Genomic DNA, 20,806 nt, shown 5'->3' with positions numbered 1-20,806 from the left:
GCGTCCTCCAACTACGGGCCGCTCCTGCGTCCTTCCGCGCTCTGTACTGCTGCTCCTCACTGCGCCCTCAAACTACGGGCCGCTCCTGCGTCCTTCCGCGCTCTGTACTGCCGCTCCCCACTGCGTCCTCCAACTACGGCCCCGCCCCCCCTCTCCCCGCTGCGTCCTCATACTACGGCACGCTCCAGCTCCATGCTCCCCACTCCCAGCTGCATCCTCAAACTACGGGCCGCTCCTGCGTCCTTCCTCGCTCCGTACTGGCACTTCTGCAGTCTTCTTTTATTTCTTTTTTTTTTGTGCTTTTTTTGCTTTTTTTGTATTTTGTCTTTTTTTAATTTTTTTTGCTTTTTGTTTTTTTTAAAATTTTTTTAAAATTTTGCTTTTTGTTGTTTTTTTTTTTAAATTTTCTCACTGCTTCCTCTGACTGCTTTAATCATTCAGCAGCCGATCTTCCTCATGATCAAGCATTGCGCTCTTCCAATGCCGGGTCCCATCATCTATTATGGTGGTAGACCCTCTTTCCATGTCCGTGCGTTGTCCATTTTCATCGCAGTTTTCCGTGTTCTCTTTAATCCCACTTTTCTTAGCTTTCTTTCCAAAGATTCTTCTAAAGAATCTTATGAATTTGCTTCCTTTTTCCTTCTTCCTTTGCGGGATCTCATGAAAAGTGCAGAGGTTTCCTGCGAAGCTCACTTGCTTCACATTGTTTTTATCCTCTGCACCTTCACTTTTCTCCAATCTTTCTTCCTTACTTGTCCCGCTTTCCGATCCTTCCTGTTCCTCTCCCTCACTGTTAGAGCCCTCACTGCTTGTAGGTTGCTCCTCGGCAGTGTTTTCACTGCTTAAGGAACTCCCCATAGCAGTTTCATAAGACTCTTCAGTGAGTTCTTCTTCTTTCCTTTCTTTTGTCTTCATTTCAAATATTAGGGCCTGCATATCGTCTATGGACCCTAATATATCATCAATTCTGTCCTGCAAGTAAAGCAAAGAATAAATAAAATCATCAGGCCAATCATTTTTACATTTCTAATTTCATACAAAAAAGTAGTTGTATTTTAAGATAAATAAGTCCATTTATACCATTTAAGAAAGCTGACCTACTGCAACAATTCAGAATCTGGGAATAACTGGCCTTTGTTCTATACAGTAAATACAGGGTGAGGCTCTGCACAAGTGTTGGGAGGTGGTACATTGGGGTGAGTGGCAGATGGCTGGGCATTGTGGTAATTAAAATGTCATTTAGATGCAGGTACAAATGATTGCGCTGCAGCCAGATTCTAGTTATTACGTTAGATGTAACCCTGAAGATGAAAAACTGCAATACTGAAAGTACTAAAGGTAGCAACAAGGAAACCATATTCCCTATGGGTAGTGCTTTAAGTTATACGGGAAGCCACAGTTACATAGGAACTGAGCGCGCAGTGAGGTCATCTGGGCTCATTGGGAACCAACTAAAGGACTGTCTTAATGGGGACTAAGGGGCACTAATCAGGGAAATAGTCGTTACATTGAGATAATTTAAATAGATGTTCAATTAATTTAATAGCCACTCCTCCTGAGTTGGAAGCCCTCGAAACGAGTAGAGGTATAGAGCGGCAAAAAACAGAGCTCTTTTATTCAACAATTATTCGTTTGCTGGACAAACACTTTTAATATAGTGAGCGCAAGATTCATACAAAGTAAAGTGAGTAAACATGTTATTGTAATGTTTTTCATAGTAAAACAGTATAATACTATCTATACCTTGCTATCATTTCTATGTTCATCGGAGAGGAATACTGATATTGTGAGACTAAGGATATTATTCAATTTCTGCTTATGATCCTGTGAGTACCCACCTAACTGGGGATTGGAACCACTGGGGTGAAAATGATTTCTGTTGTTTAACTACAACTTGCGTGCAGAACATTATTAAGTGGCTTCCCGTATAACTTATTGTTACCGTTAGAGTTTACAGTATTGCACTATTAGTGTTTCATGCGCTTCCCTCTGGATATTCACATACGTAACCAACATGGTGAAGACCCGGTAAATAAAGGAAGCTGCATTTGAACATTGAACCATTTGGGTGCTCAGCTCTCTTGATATATCATATATTTATATACAGTATATAGAATTCTTTAGTGGAACTCAGAGTATATTTATTATTTACATACCTCTACATGAGCCAGCGAATCCATCCAGGCTTCCCGGATCTCCTCCAGCTGCTCCTTGTAGATTCCTTCTATTTCTGGAGAAAAGGAAAAATATTTGTGAGATATGTTCTGCTTTACATAAACGATAACTCAAACCTTGTGATTAAATTAAAAAGGTGCAGAAAGGTTGTTGAAGTAAAGGTTTAGTGCTATTACAGGGGAAATATGTCTAATTGTTAGGTTCTTTTATACAGATATTCTTATTTATTTTTATATATATATATATATATATATATATATATATAACTAGAAGCTGCCATGCTGATTGCTTCTTACTTGTTTTTAATCTTGTTCTTAGTCTTTAAACAAACAGTGCCTTCCAGTGGCTAAATTGCCATAAAAACAAGCAAAATATTCATTTTTCTATATCCATAATTGGCCCCTATACTGTCCTTAGAGGATAATCCATAGTACATTATTGAATGGTTCTAGAGTTCCAAACTGTGTGTGTGTAGGTACATAGGAGTTAGCTTATGAAATATCAATTAAGGGAATATCGAAAGAATTTGATTATTACCTTTCAGTTCGCGATCCATTTCGCTTCTGAATTGTCCAATGACAACTTCAAACTCATCCAGCTTTTTCTGCTGAAATATAGATATTTATATGATTAGTGAATTCAGGTTAAATGTAGATATTTCACTTCAAACTAATTCACTTTAAATTGAAATGCAGTCAGACCAACTACTGGGGGGCATCTGAGTTTCTTTAACTGTTACATTAGCTGATTCATTATTTTGATTAACATCTGCATACACATACTTCTAATAAGCTAATACTACACATACTTCTAATAAGCTAATACTACAGATGCTTATAATAAGCTTGATTACAGTTAAGGAGTGGGGAAAAAAAATTAACAAAAACCGCCAATTAACAATGCATTTTGCATATTTTTCAGCAGTTTCATGATTTTTTTGCTGAAGCAAAATGGGACAGATTGGCTCGTCACTATTCCCCAGAGTTTATATTAGAGGATTTATTGGATTGTAGAATCTGCATACAGATCGCTCTGACATTCTCCATTTTGGTTAAAAATGTCATATAAGCTTCATCTCATGGAATCCTACATGTAGAGACAGATTGCTGAGGGATTGTGACAATTACTTTTTAAATGATTTGGTTTAGAAAGTCTCTTTCCATGAGATTTATGTTATATTAAATGTTTATTTTGATGAAAGTTCCCCATAAATTAAATATTTTAATATCCTTACCGTTTTCCTGCATGGCAGGCAACAAAAAAGTCTGGAACACATTCTTTAAAAAACTGCGGTATCTCGGGTTTTTTTATCAGATGACAAGCTCGACTTCGCACTCTGATCTGAGGAACCAAATGTGGCTGAGCCTGAGTGTGTGTGTTCTACAGCTAAACAGTGACCATTGTGACATCATCACATTGTGATGATGTCATAATGACTCTGGTGTTTACATTGTGGAATACACTCAGCCTTAGAATGTCGTTACTATGGAAACCTATTGCACACATACCTACAGAGAGTTTCAATGCTCTAAATTGCAGTTAAATGGTAACTGTCAAGAAAACAAAAGTGTAATACAGGCTTCATTTCATGAAGGTTTCCATGTTGAGACAGATTGCTGAGAGGGGGATAGCAAAGGGACATTTTTAAAATGACTTTGTTTAGAAAGCTCTATTAAATTACATGTGAAACTATACTTAATAGTTCCCCAAAAATTAAATACTTGTTAAAACTTTTCTTGCAAGTAAATACCTCTCTTCCAGCCTCTGACTTTATTATAATATACAATCGATATCAAATGTCAGTAACTAACCCTAAAATATTAAATACTCATGAAGTGTAAACTTTAACACAAAAAATAATAAAGAATCAGTTACTGGGTCAGGAGTGAGTTTTATAGTGATCACTGATGCACAAATATCCAAATACAACATCCAGTATCAGGGCTGCCATCTGGGGGGGAGGGGCAGTTGTGCTGGGCCTGGTGAGATCTGCATATGAATTTGGGCCCAATTGTATCATTAAAGTCATGAAAATTGCACAAGATACCTATAAAGTTACACTAAAACTTACATTAAGTTTCTAGGCAATATGTGTAACTTAATAAATAGGAGCTTACATAACTAGCGTAGCAAGCAGTGGCAATGCTGAGAATCTTAACAGGGGCAGGGGCAAACTCCACTGATCATCAATGAATTAAAGAACTTAGGGTGATGTCAGACGTGGCGTATTCTTGTCAAGCCGAAAACGCTTGCCGAGTATACGCCCCGCTACTGGAAATGCCCCCTACCTGTGCCTGCACCCGAATGAATGAGATACGCTCAGGTGCAGGCACATGTAGCAGAAATACGCATAAAAACGTGAGAGAATGCAAAGTCTGGCGGTTTTATGCATATTTTGGCTACATGTGCCTGCACCTGAGCGTATCTCATTCATTCGGGTGCAGGCACAGGTTGGACGCATTTACAGAAGCGGGGCGTATTCTCGCTAAGCGTTTTTCGGCTTGCCGAGAATACACCACATCTGACATCAGCCTTAAGGTAATTCCGCATTCCCCCCAATGAAATGACTGACTAAATATCACATTAACTGTTTTATTAACTGTTTATCTGAACTGCTTGTTACAGAGTATGGCAGTTTATATTTCGATCTATTTACTGAATTATATAAGCTATTAACTTCATGAACTTTCCTGCAGTTGAAGGATTGGTTATTGGGCCCCACAGCAAGATTATTGGGCCCCTAGACTTACTTCTAGACAATTTACGTAATTCATGCAGAAACTTGCAAAGGTTGAAAGAAATGTACTTAAGTTACTTATCAAGCAATGAGAGTACAGAGCAGCGTGACAGGGGCAGGTAGGGGGGTAGGGTCTAACTTGGGCAAGCTCCACTGAGCCCCAAATCAACTGACTGACTTATTAGCAAATTAATCATTTTTACTGTATATATGAACTACTACTGTCTAGTTATTGGCCCCCTAAATGTAATGGAGATAATTGGGGGGTGGCGCCCTGATGACAAATCCGATGCTGCGTGGCTGTCAAGAATATTCTCAAGTATAGTTGCATTTGCGTTTTTTCACTAAATATGAAAAAAAAAAAACTTTGATTTGAATTTTGATAAATCAGCCCCTATGTCTTTGAAACTAAATAGAGCAAAACAGTAAATGGCAGCACCCAGAGCACTGCTCAGTGAGAGCTGTAAATGGCTGGCCTGCTATTGTTTAAATAAAGATAAGTAAAATGCTTTTTAGATTTTTTAATATGGAATATCAAAATAAGTGCGAAAGAAAACATAACATTTATAGCAAGGAAATTCTGTGGAACTAAGCAATGTTATTAAAAGGCACCTATTGTAGCAAAACAGTTTTCCCGACCAGAGGTGCCAGCTAACAGAGCCTGTAGTCTGATTGGGGAATATCATTTTGGCCAGAAAACGCTCCTAGCGAGCACTATGCTACCAGCATCGAAGCACTTTCTGGCTAAAACAGTATGGTGTCCCCCAACCAGAGTGCAGGCAAATAATAGTAAGCGGTGAGTGAAAGCAATTTACTCCAATAAACAATATGAATATAAATTAACTATATATCCCTACTGTTACATGCTAAAATGTAGCACATAAACACACAAGTGAAAAGGCCCAAATAACAAATCATCCAGAAACTGCACAGATGAAATGGGAGGCAACAACGGTCTCGACAACAGAACTGTTACATGTTTTGTATATTTCTCTTGCTCTTTAAGGTAATGCTTGTTACTTTCCAGGTTTTAATGTCTTTTGACTTGGAGGACAGTGGTATTTAGAGTTAAGGATTGTGTTCTCTCTCAGGACTGTCACTCCTTGTACTCAAGCTCTTAACCCTTATAGGGCCTTTTATTTATCCTGGGTTCCCCAAGAGATGTAGTCTGGACGAGTAGCTGCATGGTACTCATCTATTAACTGCTGCACAATTTCCCTTGAATTATCCAGTTCATCAAAGTTGTCCTTAAAAATGTCTTCCTTACGGAACTGCTCCAGGAAAGCCTCACGTTTTCGCAGTTTATCGTACTGCCGACAAGTTCTCTCAAACAGCTGGAGAAGAGAATATAAAAGTAGATTAAAACGTAAATAATCAAAGTGAAAGCTTTGAAGCAATTTTCAGGTATTTCATTAAAAACCCTAATTTTAGTAAAGGGTTAGTAGACTGGAGAAGAAAGACATGGTTACCCATTTCAGATTTGCTTAAATGCGTACTTTCTTTCCAAAAAAATATGGTTTTGGGTGTACATGTATTTCTTTGTGGCTTTACCCAACCAAAAATGCAGTAAATGTGTTGATTTTTCAGTAGCAGAGTCAGTTATTTTTGCAGCTTGGTACTTAAGCTGTGTACCCATTTGGATTTCTGGGGTGTCTACTTTTTTGTCACATTATCCCACATAAAATGCTGCAAAAGTGTTGATTTTGCAGTCACTGAAATTACATAAATTATAGATCATTTGGGGGTATCTTCAGCGCCGGATTTGTGATCCAGGTGCCCCGAGGCCGCCCCCGTTGGTCGCCTCCACCTCCCCCTGTGCGCATGCACAAACCTCCCCCCCGCGCGGCAGCGAGCACATGCACGAAGACACCCACCCCCCCAGCAGCGAGCGCAAGTGCTCATGTGCATACATTTATTCTCCCATATGGAGCAGTGGGGAGAGGTCCCCATTGCTCCATATGGGAGCAACATTTAAAAATTTAGTTGTGGCGGGACGGCATGCCGCCCCTAAACTTCTACCGCCCTAGGCCCGGGCCTTTGTGGCCTCTCCACAAATCCGAGCCTGGGTATCTTTACCTCGGGACCTCTACATGCCAAATACTCAGGTAAACCTATGTTTCCCTTTCATTTCATGGCACTCATATTTAGGGAGTTTCATGGCATCTATTGATACATGGGAGATAAGATGCTGCAAAGTGGAAATGTTAGCAAATTCGCCAAATTTAGGAAAGCTCCGTGGCTTGGTACTTGGTGCAGTATAACCCATTTTGAATTTGGGTGAGTGAGTACTTTCCAAAAATATATGGCTTTTTGGGGTGCAATTTTTTGTGACTTTACCCCACATACAATGCTGCAAATGTGTTGATTTTGCCTTTGAAATGACAGAAATGACAGATAATATGGAGTTTCTCTATCTTGGGGTCCCTGCATGCAAAATAGGTAAACCTATGTACATTGGGCATCAAACTGGTCAGTGGAATTTATATTTAGGATGTTTTATTCTGGTATCTAATGATGTAATTAAATAAAATGACTAATCAGCAGCTTTATATGTCATTTGTGTAGTTACTATATGTTTTTAATATGTATCTTTAATGTAATAATTTGTAGCCATAATTACAATACAAGAATCACACACTTTGGGCCTCGTGTATTTGCAGTGCTAGACACACGTAAGAAGAACTTCACCTTTGTATGTTAAAGATGGACCTATTCTAAGCACTTCTGAAATAAGGCTTCATTTTTATTTCTTGAGTTTTTTCATTGGCCTACCTTACCAGCAACTGAAAATACTATCTGGTTGTTAGGATTACTAACCCCAGCAACTAAAATCAGAAAATCAGCAATGTTTCACTTTTATTATTGATTATTGTTATTGTAATCCTTTTCAGTTGTCTTCCCATTCTGTCTTCCCAGCTGCTGCTTGGTTGCTAGGGTAATTAAGCTCAAGCAACAAGGTAGCTGTTCCAATAAAAAAAAACTGATAGTTGCAGAATTAAAAAATTTGTGTGCGTGCCCACGAGCACACAGTTAGGGAAGGCTGTTTGGGGGTCCTGTAAGAATAGCAGGGAGGTCACTCTACAGTTCACACAAACTGCTGCAAGATTTCATCTCATCTTAAATGGATTCTGTCATCGGAAAACACGTGTTTTACAAAACGCATCATTTAATAGTGCTTCTCCAACAAAATCCTGAATGGAAATCTGTTTTTCAAAAGAGCAAACAGACTTTTTCATATTTAATTTTCAAATTTGAAAATGGGCCAAGGCATATTCTTAGTTTCCTAGGTGCCCTCAGTGATATGACATGCACTCTTATAAACTTCACTCACACTTTACTGTTGCACTACAAGTTGAAGTGATCTAACCCCCTTCCCTTCCCCCCTCAGCAGCCAATCAGCAGAACAATGGGAAGGTAACAAGATAGCAGCTCCCTGATAAAAATGTTCCCATGCCTCCTAGTGGTGATACGAGAATAACAGTCAATAGTAAAAATTCAAGTCCGGCTTGGGACTCCTCCAGTTACATGGGAGTAGGAGAAACAATACGTTACCTGAAAGCAGTTCTAATGTGTAGCGCTGGCTCCTTCTGAAAGCTCAGACTCAGGCACAATGCACCGAGATGGCACCTACACAGCAATATTACAGCAAAAACAATACATTTATTGATTGGAGAATAACATTTCAAATGGTATAATCAATTATTTGCAATGTGAACAGTAAAATATAGTAATAATAACTACACAACAAAAATCATCACAGAATCCCTTTAATGTTTCTTACAAGTCAAGATCTTGTGTCATCACTATACAGTTATAATTGGGGTTACTTGGGCCTTTGTATCCTATATCTGCACCCCCTACAATCAGTGATCCCCAACCAGTGGCTCGTGAGTAACATGTTGATCCCCAACCCCTTGGATGTTGCTCCCAGGGGCCTCAAAGCAGGTGCTTATTTTTGAATTTCTGGCTTAGAGGCAAGTTTTGGTTGCATAAAACCCAGTGTAAAGCCAAACAGAGCCTTCTATAGGCTGCCAGTTCACATAGGGGCTACTAAATAGCCAATTATAGCTCTTATTTGCACCCCCTGAAACATTTTCCATGCTTGTGTTGCTCCCCAATACTTTTCCCATTTGAATGTGGCTCACAAGTATAAAAGGTTGGGGATCCCTGACCTACATCCATCTCTTCCCCCGTTCTCACCCCTTACATTACTGAATTTTTTTATTTTGACATACAAAGATAATTGATTTCATATAATAAATGACTTACTTGTGTTTAAATAAGGGACTGCATATAAATGTGTTAATGGTGGAATGCATCTGCTCATGTTTTTCAAAGTAAACCTTGAAAAACCTTGGTACGTATTAGTTTTAACATACACCAGTTATAAGGAGTTAGCATTAGTATATATGTTGCAGAACATAGAACGTCATTCGCTCTTCATGTATGAACTGAATATTTTGTTTCCTTTACTTTACAAAATGCTCACATTTTCTCCATTTCTTTTATCTTACCTTGCCTGCTCCCATAGGGAATTATCTACAGAATAAAGGACTTGTATCAACCTACGTAACCTACTGTATGTAACTCTAGCACTTTAGCACCATTTGAGATCACTTGTGACCCCAGGGGGAGCAATTGCATGAAGGGGTTAAAAAGTGCGACCTTTAATGCTCACTTGCCAAGCACTTGCACCCCTCTGCCTGCTGTGCTGTGAGCTCCAGATGAAAATATCTGCTCTTTGTGCTCAGTGTTTGGGAGTGAACTAGATAAAAAGTCAATTCTAGGGTTTAACATAATGTTATGTGACAATAAAAGGAGTGATCATTTTGTTATTAACCCGCAATTGTCTGTTTTATTAAATAGTTAATATTTTCGTTTATATTTTACGTAGAGAGAGAACAGCAACAAACACCATTTTGCTGTGTGTAGCTGGTGTATAAGGGCGCAGGGCGCAACATGCTCTGGCTAAGGGTGGCCCTGCCTTGACCAGACAATAAGTAAATGGCCCCCTTTATGAGTTCCACCTAAAGGACAGGATTTCCAGTGCCCATGCTTGTCCCACCGCACTAATGGTGGGACTTGGAGTTTAAAAGGCATGACTAGTGACTGAAGGGTACTGTATATATATCCGAGTCAGGTAACAGAGCATCCGGCATTCGTCTCGCACGCATATGTATATTCCTTTGCTACAGTAGGATCCCCCTGTGTGAAGAGATGGTGCAGTCCAACACCATTGAGTTTAAAAGGCTTGCTAAACCACAGGTGGACACAGGCAGGGAGGTTCTCAGTACAGAATCCTGTACAAAGTAGGAAAATGGAGCATGAGGAAGGAGTAATTATATTTATTGTATTACATACAGAGAGCAACAGGAGTTATCTAGCTAGCTGGAGCACTTCACGTACGGGTCCACCCTGCCCTCCCCTACTAAAGGCTAAATTCCAGGCATGCAGAGAAATAAAATGGTTCGCTAACGATTTCATCAGGCTGAGGATAGAGTTAATTTAGACCGCCCTTGACACTGCATTTCACCTCCCCTTTTCGCATGACAGTTGAGACCGCCAATGAATTGTCACGTCAGCCCAATCTACTATGGGAGGTGTAGTCCACGAGCATATAGTACGTGTAAAGGAAAGCAAACCCTGGAACTACAAGTACCATAATGCAACGCGATGCCGGGCAGCGAATAACGTTGTAGCGCTGAAAGGGGAAGTTTGCGCATGCGTGCTCCGGAAGCGTGTTTCATGTGGAGGTCAGAACATAAGATTCGTCTCGCACCACCCTCCCCCCGTGCATGTGTACGTACACACAGGCGGGGGGGCGGGTGCGAAACGAATGCCGGATGCGCTGCTTTTTTCAGCACGTTTTCGGTGCTGAAAAACTCGGCTTACACTCGAGTATATACGGGTTAGGGACTTCAACTAACAATTACTTACAAAGGCAGCCATATTAGTGAGAAATGATCAACATGACCTATAGGGAACTTGAGGCCTTGCCAGTAAATTGTTAAGGGGAAGAAATAACCTCTCCTCCTGTGAATCTTCCCTTTGCTAATACATACAATACCTACATTAACTCTGTGATCCCAGAGCACAGCAGAGAAGTGCACACTCGCTCTCAGGTAAGTTGATTAACAACAACAAGACCATATTATCTTCTCTATAAGGAAGGATGGGTTATCTTTGGCCGTGCTGTACAACTGCGCTTCTACTCTCAAGTGTTTGGATAGTGGAAGACTAATTGGGCTCAGGCGTGTGGACTTCATTTCTTATTGCAGACTGATATATCGTCTGCCGTTTTATCACTGTGAAGTCTGTACCAGTAGTGAATCTAGAATAAATAAATACACACTATTTTAAAGGTGATTTCTACAGGATAAGGAGATCCATTTGTTAAGTAGACATGTAATTATTCTTTGGATTCATAAACAACTAGTGTTTTTTTTTTTAATTGTATTAATTGTGTTGCCCATTTATCTGTTTTTACAGACAAAATGTTCAGTGTTTGTTATCCTATTGGTATAACGGAGAGGAATGTGATATCTAGTTCCTATGGATTTGCACTGATAAAATCTTGCTTTAGCACTTAAAAAGACCAGCAATATGAACAAATGAGCATTATTCTTTTTAAGGTTTTCATTGAAGCAATGATAATTTTTTCTGTTGACTAAACAAGGTCCCACCTGGTCTGATATATTCAATAGGCTGATGGCACATGGGGCGTTTATTCTCCCTGTATATTTCAGCCAGCGGAGAAGTGACGGCATCTACCCACGCAGCCTTTCATCAATTTAAATGGGAAACATCTGACTGCACTGGTATTGGCTCCAGTTAGGTCTAACACTAGTCCTGGCACTGTAGTGCGTTCACTTTGAACTAAATACATTGTGAAATATTGTTTTACATTCTGTTGTTTTGGGAGAAGAGTTATTGGCTTTTCTGTGCTTTAATGGGGGAACTTATTTCCAGTGCACATCACACTAATTCTGTGTACTTCAAGGAAAACAACAGAAGCCTCTCTTGCATTATGGCAGGGTTTTTAGATACACGCTCTGGATCAGAGTCTGTGTCCCATTGGACAAAATAGGAACAATACCCTTTATCTTAATTGGTGAATAACATTTACTACACTGTGGCTTAGAATGCCTGCAAAAGAGAGAAGGAGGGCTAGCTGAGGATATAAACAGACGCCTTATAATTATAATTCATGTAAGTGCATGATATCTGAAGCTCCAGTGAAACAAAAAACACTTCTAAGAGTAATGGCGCAAGGGATGTATTGTCATTCAATGCATTCTATAGCCCAAAGCTTGTGTAAAAATAAAATAAATGGTATTATCCACATGGGTAATTCTGTGATAACATTGGCTGAAATACACAAGTGGAGGAAAGTACCATATGTGGAGAGGCTGGAAAAGTCCATCAGTTGAGGACCAGGTTACATAGTTACATAGTTACATAGTTACATAGGGTTGAAAAAAGACCTGTGTCCATCAAGTTCAACCCATCCAAGTAAACCCAGCACACCTAACCCACACCTACCAATCTATACACTCACATACATAAACTATAAATACAACCACTAGTACTAACTGTAGATATTAGTATCACAATAGCCTTGGATATTCTGATTGATCAAGAACTCATCCAGGCCCCTCTTAAAGGCATTAACAGAATCTGCCATTACCACATCACTAGGAAGGGCATTCCATAACCTCACTGCCCTCACCGTGAAAAACCACCTACGCTGCTTCAAATGGAAACTCCTTTCCTCTAATCTAAAGGGGTGACCTCTGGTGCGTTGATTGTTTTTATGGGAAAAAAGAACATCCCCCAACTGCCTATAATCCCCTCTAATGTACTTGTACAGAGTAATCATGTCCCCTCGCAAGCGCCTCTTTTCCAGAGAAAACAACCCCAAACTCGACAGTCTAACCTCATAGTTTAAATCTTCCATCCCCTTAACCAGTTTAGTTGCACGTCTCTGCACTCTCTCCAGCTCATTAATATCCTTCTTAAGGACTGGAGCCCAAAACTGCACTGCATACTCAAGGTGAGGCCTTACCAGGGACCTATAAAGGGGCAAAATTATGTTCTCATCCCTTGAGTCAATGCCCTTTTTTATACAAGACAGCACTTTATTTGCTTTAGTAGCCACAGAATGACACTGCCTGGAATTAGACAACTTGTTATCAACAAAAACCCCTAGATCCTTCTCCATTAAGGATACCCCCAACAAACTACCATTCAGTAGATAGTTTGCGTTTATATTATTTCTACCAAAGTGCATAACTTTGCACTTATCAACATTGAACCTCATTTTCCAGTTTGCTGCCCAGTTATCTAATTTTGTCAAATCGCTCTGCAAAGCGGCAGCATCCTGCATGGAACTTATAGTTTTGCACAATTTAGTGTCGTGGGTGTTGTCCTGTTCTGACAGGTCTGACCCTACCATTTAATTGGACTGTTGGTGTAGGGTCATTATGATTGGATTGGCCCAATGGTTTACTTACTGTGTATAGGCAGCTTTAGATCATGTGTATTTCTAGACATTCCCCCAAATGTCCTTCAAAAGAAACTTTATGTAAACATCATACTTTGTAAAAAACACAAGTACACGTTACATGAACATTATGTTTAAATGCGTTTGTGGCATTTTAATTTTCCTTTGCACACTTTGTTTTGCTCATAGTGTATGTTCTAGCCTGTATCTGGCACTTTAACCTTACATTTCCATGGAACTAGATAAAATGCAATGTTGATCTTCCAGAAGATTGTTACCAGATTCAAGAAGGTGTAATAGTGTTGTGCAGACTGTGGCTTTAGGTTTGTTTTGGTAATAAGACTGAGCTTTGTTTTAGGTCTTTGTGAAACCTTTCTAAATGGAGGTCGGGTCTGGCCCCGCCAGTCCCTCAAGGTTAATGCACTTTTAATTCTGAATATACTTTGATTATCATTTCTGTTTTGTGACTCTGTTTCTTTCTGTGTGCGACATTTCCTCAACATCTCTCAAACAACAAAAATACCCCACACAATTTCAAATATGGGAGGGGGATCCTTGTGATAGAAAAGGTTTATAGTCTGAAACCATAGCTCGTTGCTATAGGAGATGTATTTTATTTCCAGGAATCAGTAAAACTCAGTGTGCTGATTGTATTTAAAAGTCAGGCATGTGTAACACCAAAAATACATGCAGAGGCAGATTTGGGAAAAAAGTTTTTTTCCCATCAGTCAGTAGCCTTGAATCGAGTGTTTTGCCTCCAATAAGGGTTAATTTTATCTTTAGTATCTTAGTTGGGATCAAGTACAAAGTAGTGTTTTATTATTACAGAGAAAAAGGAATTTATTGAAAAAAAAAATAGAATTATTTGCTTATATATAATATGAAGTTGATCATGGCATTTCTAGTAATTCAATGGGTTTCCAGATAATAGATCCCATACCTGTATTTCCTTTGTGCCTATTTCTAATGAAGACACATGGCACAGTGCTATAGAGGCCAAGGAGTAAAGTTGCCTTTTTTGTGCACCTCCATAGAGGGAAGAAGCACACCGGCATACTGGCAATTGCAGAAAGCTGTGGCTACATGTAAATGTGCTAAAGGCAATTGCTGGTGTGCCGGGGTGCTTCTGGAGATCTATGGATTCGGCTTGAAGCAGCAGTGGAACTGAATGCACCCTATGGAATTATGTAAGTGGTGTACCCACACAGTACAACAAATTTCAGAAAGGTCTATGGGAGCCTGCTGAATAGAAGGCACATTTTAGTTAAATATTTTTAAAAAAATTTATTAGTGTGAAAACTATTTGATGTTAAAAAAGTAAAATGTAGCATTTCGGAAGAAACTTAAGTTAGTGAGCAGTGAAGAGTCATCTGACATATCTCTGATCAGACCGCTGGCTGTGTCCTGTCAGACAACCAAAAGCAGGTGGCACTGTTGTTTTAAATTCATCATAACAGTGTAAAACAGCTAATATCATGAAAACTAGAAAACTTGCAGTGGCACTCAGAAGGGCAATTTCACACTTATTTTTGAAGGTAAAATTCCCTTTAAGATCTTTATCAAGTAATGTACCCTTAATAGAGAAACAAGGAATTATGGGAACAAAATAACTTGTCTTGCAGATTGCAATATTTGTGCCCATGACTGTGAGCCTACAGTGAGGCACGGGGAGGTGGCAGATCACACTGCTTCATTCAACCCAGTGTTTTTGTGCCGGCCCTGATACCCCACAGCAGTGTGCCTGGCTCCGTGTGTGATGGCACTGCAGCATCAGAATCCACACAGATCCAGGATCTTAAAAATACGAATTATTATAATCTGAGGTTACTGTTTATTAAATTCTTTACAAATTATCTACTTTCCAACATATTACATATTAGCAGGTAGGCAGGTTATATATAGGCATATAGGTGGCGATACACGTGGCGCACAAAAGATCAAAAGATCGTTCAATCCGCCACTAACGTTCATGGCTGAATCTGATCTGTAGATCTGAAGGATCCCTTCTGGCCCTGAAGAATTGTCTCACCAATATAAATCCCTATAAATACTTCAGGGGAACACATTTTCCAATTAAGGTCAGATTGTAGACTTCTGGCCATGTGAATAAACAATAGATCCAATTCATTGCATTCACTGCATAAATCTGGTCATCATCAATATACAGCCATGTCTGACAGCAGGATCTTACCAAATACCCCTTCCCTAAAGATTTGCCATCGACACAACACGCCTGTGGGATACAAACGCTCTATGTTGCATCCGACAAGATAAAGTCTGATGAAGATGCAGGAACAGAACATTCCATCAGACTTGATCTGATCCAACTTTACATTACAGCTTATGGAGATCAGATTTGGTTGGGTTGGGTGCTGTTGCATGACAAGATCAGGTAAAATCTGACCCACTGAATCTGATCAAAATCTCCGGTGGAGTTTAGCCCTAAAGGGCACCTATCTTGAGAATATGGTTTCCTCCGCCTGAGGTGCAGGCTAATAGTGCCCTTTAATATATTGATATAAATGTTTCTGTAGAAGCCTCACAATGAATATCCTTTTGTCTGCATTATCCATATGCATTAAAATGATTGCAATATACATTCTCCAGGCAGCAGAAACACAACACATAACATTTTCTGAAGAACTTTCTGCTTTATCTATAGTTTGCACTGACAGGCTCAGCATCCAGCTATCTGTGCATTCTTCACATGGGATTACTGGGTTCCCTTTCTTTGCCTTTTGCACAGTCAGGCTCATTATTGATTGGCACAGATCTTAACCAGCACGACTACTGCACTCTTTAGCCTCGCTGACGCCGCTGCACTGCAGAGCTGTACTGAGTACACACACTGCTTTCTTCTACGTTTGCATCTTAAATAAGCCTCTCGGGAGGGAAGGAGTGGATTCCTTCTTTATTGGTTTAGCACTACATTTCCCAGCACCCCTAGCAGGCACAGGCTCTCAGGGCATGCTGGGACATTTTTCGTAACAGTCAGAGGCCTGCAGGTTGATCATCTAAGGCCCTGCACAGGATAATGACATTGCACCGTGAAAATAAATCCACTGTTATTATAATCTTGACCCTTCTGAAAATGATATAAAATGAATTTTAAAAATCTGCCTACGTTGTCAAATGTGCCCTTTAACCTTTTTGTTGCTGGCAACGCATTCTCCCAGCAGTTCTGTTTGCCCATGCTGTGTACCTGTTACTGAATAGAACAGTATCACATACTTTGCACTGGATCTTGGTTTCTTACTGATAAACTATATATATATATATGTGTTAGTTTTTTGTGTTCTACAGCAGGGAAGACTGGAATCTTAGATCTGATTTCAAGTGCTCAGCTTGGGATTCTTTAAACCTGACAGCCCTGTTTCATTTGCACGTCCTCTGGGGAAAAGACTTTTATATCTTTATATCTTATTAAGGGGAAACACATAAAACTTCACAATACATCAAATACAATTTCATGTGCCTGTAAAGCCTTATGCCAATGGCCCCTGGGATGTGCTCTGAAAACTGTAGGAGGAGAAGCCTTTACATGGCCTTGCATTCTATCATTTACTAGAATAAAATCAGTCTGGCACTAGTGGTGACGAGCAGAATTTTGGCAGGAATACTCAGTATATTGCCTGGGAGCCATTACAGTTCAGTTCTGTGCCCTCTAAGCTATTATCCATAATGGCCCATCAGATTGTTTCCTATTCCTTAACCATCTAAGTGACACAAAGATGCAGTTTCTCTTCAATTTCTTCAATTTCTTTCAGGGCCAATAATCATTAACCCACAAGGATCATAGAATTATTTGTTGGAGGGGCCATTTGGCTGGACATACATGCCTAGATGGTCGGGCAGCATAGTCAAAGCTAGCCAAAACTGCCTACAATATCTGGGCATGTATAGCCAACTAGAGGCCTGTCTAGCTGGAGTATTATAGTCAGATGTGGCCGTCCAATATATTGGTTCTCATCATTCCCAACTCCACTGATGCCTTTTCATGATATCATCATTTTATTACCATTCTTCAACTATATATATATATGGTGTAATGGATAATGGATACAAGCAAAAACTTGGGCACTATAGACCTGGGCTGGGGTGTGTTTACTTGGTGTGTTTCTGCTGGAATGTATTTGACCATGCATTAACAGCAGCTGGAGGACCTGCAGTGCCACCAACCACATGGAGATCACTAGTACGTGCACCAGATGCACAAAAAGACCTGTCTAGCCATGTCTGACACATGTACTTCGAGTCCCCACACTATTACAATTTGTTCAACCCCAGAGATGCCCAAATATACCAAGAAATGCTTGTTTGTACATGCCCATAGGGTAATTACACACAGTTAGGAAGTTTTTCCTTAGAGCACCCAAAACAGCCACCCATGTAGACTAACATTACAATCATCAGACTTGCAGGGGAGGATTTTTTGGGCACTGTAATGCCTTGGTTTTTGGCTAAAAGAGCCCTGTGTACCCTTAGTGATTATAGTGTAATTCAGAAGTCTCCAACGTTTTTAACTTGTTAGCCACATTCAAATGTAAAAACAAGTTCCTAGGGGTGCCGAATTGGCTATTTGTTATTCCCTACGTGGACTGGAAGCCTACAGGAGGCTGTGATTGTAAGTACAACTGTTTCTTATGCAACTAAAACTTGCCCAAAAGCCATGAATGCAAAAAGAAGCACATACTTTGAGGCCACTGGAAGCAACATCCGGGGGTTGGTGAGTAACATTTTGCTTGTGAGCTACTGGTCGGGGATCAGTGGTGTAATTCATGCAGTTCTATTATCCCGCTGCTATTATTATTTATTATTATTATTATTAGCTGCATACTTCACTAAAGTAGTACAGGTATAGGACCCATTATCCAGAATGCTCGGGACCAAGGGTATTCCGGATAAGGGGTCTTTCCGTAATTTGGATCTCAATACTTTAAGTCTACTAAAAAATCAATAAAACATTAATTAAACCCAATAGGATTGTTTTGCATCCACTAAGGATTAATTATATCTTAGTTGGATTCAAATAAAAGGTTCTGTTTTATTTCGACATAGAAAAAGGAAATCAGTTTTAAAATTGTGAATTATTTGATTAAAATGGAGTCTATGGGAGACGGGCATTCCGTAATTCGGAGCTTTCTGGATAACGGGTTTCCGGATAAGGGGTCCGATACCTGTATGTGTGTAAAACACAAGGCCTACAATGGAAATAAAGACAGGCTGGTGGGAAATCTCCTAGGCTGGGGCACATTAGGGTCTGCACCCACCAAATGTTTCTCTGGCACTCTCTTCAGCCAGTCTGACCCTGCATATAATTCATTAAAATATGAAGATCATCATCATCATAATCATCTATTGTATTATTTATATTTGTGTGTATTATAAGCCTCTTTATTCTGATGTTGGCACAGTGTGAGCACTGCAACCGGGATACTATCTGTCTGAGACATGGATGTGATCCCTGAATTTGTCTTAGTAATAATGGGTCTTCTATGGAAATTAGATTGCCAGCTCCTACGAATCAGTGAATCAATGATTAAACAATTTAGTTACAATATAAAAATAAATAATTTCTTCTCTATTGAGCCTTTCATTTAAACTGCTACCTTGTTGTTAATGTGACTGACCTTGGCAAACAAAAAGTACATTGAAAGCTTGGGTAACCTTCATTAATTCTCTCCTTATCCTTATCCTATTCTTACCCTTCATGCTAGCTTGCAAATCCCTATTTTTACGTATACAAACATTGCCCAGGAAAAACCAGGACATTGACTTCTTAAACTCAGTATTGGGGTATAACTGACTGTACAGGAGCAATTTTGAAAAAATGAGGGTACTGCTCTAGGACACTATAGGCTCTTGGTAAATTAAAAAGCTCAGCATTTGGACAAGAGAGTGAGAGGCAATATTAATTAAACAGTGCCATCTAGTGACTGGTGTGCTGCAAAGCAACTAAATACGACACAAATTCACTTTTATATCACTGGCTTTTTTCTGAAAAGAAACCTAGTTATATTTGTAACTGTGTTGGGTCATTTGCAGAGAAGCTTCTGATCCTCTCTGTTCTGTTATTGCCACAAAGTGTAGCCCTGGATAAATGTGGGAGATGAGATGCTAGCAGGGTCGGACTGGTCCGATCCTTGCCGGCGCTCCCTCAACTGACTGTTCCTCCCCTGCCGCGTTCAATCTATATGCGCTCGGGGAGGACGTCGGGTGGGGGGCCCTGCGGGGGGTTAGGGGGGCCCCTGGGGGAGGGTAGGGGACACGGCTGGCTAGGGCACCTACAGGGCCCCTGGGGCGGGAGCCCCAGTGGGCCTTGCACCCCCAGTCCGACCCTGGATGCTAGAAAGGGAAAGCTTTGAAGCAATTTTCAGGTATTTCATTAAAAACTCTAATTTTAGTAAATGGTTAGTAAACTGGAGTAGAAAGACATGGTTACCCATTTCAGATTTGCTTAAATGCGTACTTTCTTTCCAAAAAATTATGGTTTTGGGTGTAAATGTATTTCTTTGTGTCTTTACCCAACCAAAAATGCAGTAAATGTGTTGATTTTTCAGTAGCAGAGTCAGTTATTTTTGCAGCTCGGTACTTAAGCTGTGTACCCATTTGGATTTCTGGGGTGTCTACTTTTTTGTCACATTAGCCCACATAAAATGCTGCAAAAGTGTTGATTTTGCAGTCGCTGAAATTACATAAATGATAGATCATTTGGGGGTATCCTCGGGACCTCTACATGCCAAATACTCAGGTAAACCTATGTTTCCCTTTCATTTCATGGCACTCATATTTAGGGAGTTTCATGCCATCTATTGATACATGGGAGATAAGATGCTGCAAAGTGGAAATGTTAGCAAATTTGCCAAATTTAGGAAAGCTCCGTGGCTTGGTACTTGGTGCAGTATAACCCATTTTGAATTTGGGTGAGTGAGTACTTTCCAAAAATATATGGCTTTTTGGGGTGCACTTTTTTGTGACTTTACCCCACATGCAATGCTGCAAATGTGTTGGTTTTGCATTTGAAATGACAGAAATGACAGATAATATGGAGTTTCTCTATCTTGGGGTCCCTGCATGCAAAATAGGTAAACCTATGTACATTGGGCATCAAACTGGTCAGTGGAATTTATATTTAGGATGTTTTATTCTGGTATCTAATCATGTAATTAAATAAAATGACTAATCAGCAGCTTTATATGTCATTTGTGTAGTTACTATATGTTTTTAATATGTATCTTTAATGTAATAATTTGTAGCCATAATTACATTTTAAATACAAGAATCACACACTTTGGGCCTCGTGTATTTGCAGTGCTAGACACACGTAAGAAGAACTTCACCTTTGTATGTTAAAGATGGACCTATTCTAAGCACTTCTGAAATAAGGCTTC

At 39.8% G+C, this 20,806-nt stretch overlaps 1 protein-coding gene and 1 long non-coding RNA gene across 2 annotated transcripts; both read right to left on the bottom strand.

Annotated features, from left to right (window-relative positions):
- Nucleotides 1-429: 429 nt before the first annotated feature.
- On the bottom strand, nt 430-2,802 carry LOC116407920. The gene is made up of 3 exons (XM_031894192.1): nt 2,713-2,802; nt 2,157-2,230; nt 430-972 (listed from the first exon to the last, which is right to left on the bottom strand). Exons 1-3 carry the CDS (start codon nt 2,729-2,731, stop codon nt 430-432), a joined length of 636 nt encoding a protein of 211 aa, XP_031750052.1. The 5' UTR covers nt 2,732-2,802.
- A 2,616-nt stretch (nt 2,803-5,418) lies between these two features.
- Nucleotides 5,419-8,507, bottom strand: LOC116408067. Its single transcript, XR_004220710.1, has 2 exons — nt 8,465-8,507; nt 5,419-6,246 (listed from the first exon to the last, which is right to left on the bottom strand). It is a non-coding gene; the product is annotated as an uncharacterized LOC116408067 (long non-coding RNA).
- Between the last annotated feature and the right edge of the window lie 12,299 nt (nt 8,508-20,806).

The sequence above is a fragment of the Xenopus tropicalis genome, chromosome 10 (assembly GCF_000004195.4).
Source record: "Xenopus tropicalis strain Nigerian chromosome 10, UCB_Xtro_10.0, whole genome shotgun sequence".
Lineage (NCBI taxonomy): Eukaryota > Metazoa > Chordata > Amphibia > Anura > Pipidae > Xenopus > Xenopus tropicalis.
The sequence above is the reverse complement of the archived record's forward strand: the minus strand, read 5'-3'. Positions and strand labels throughout refer to the sequence as shown.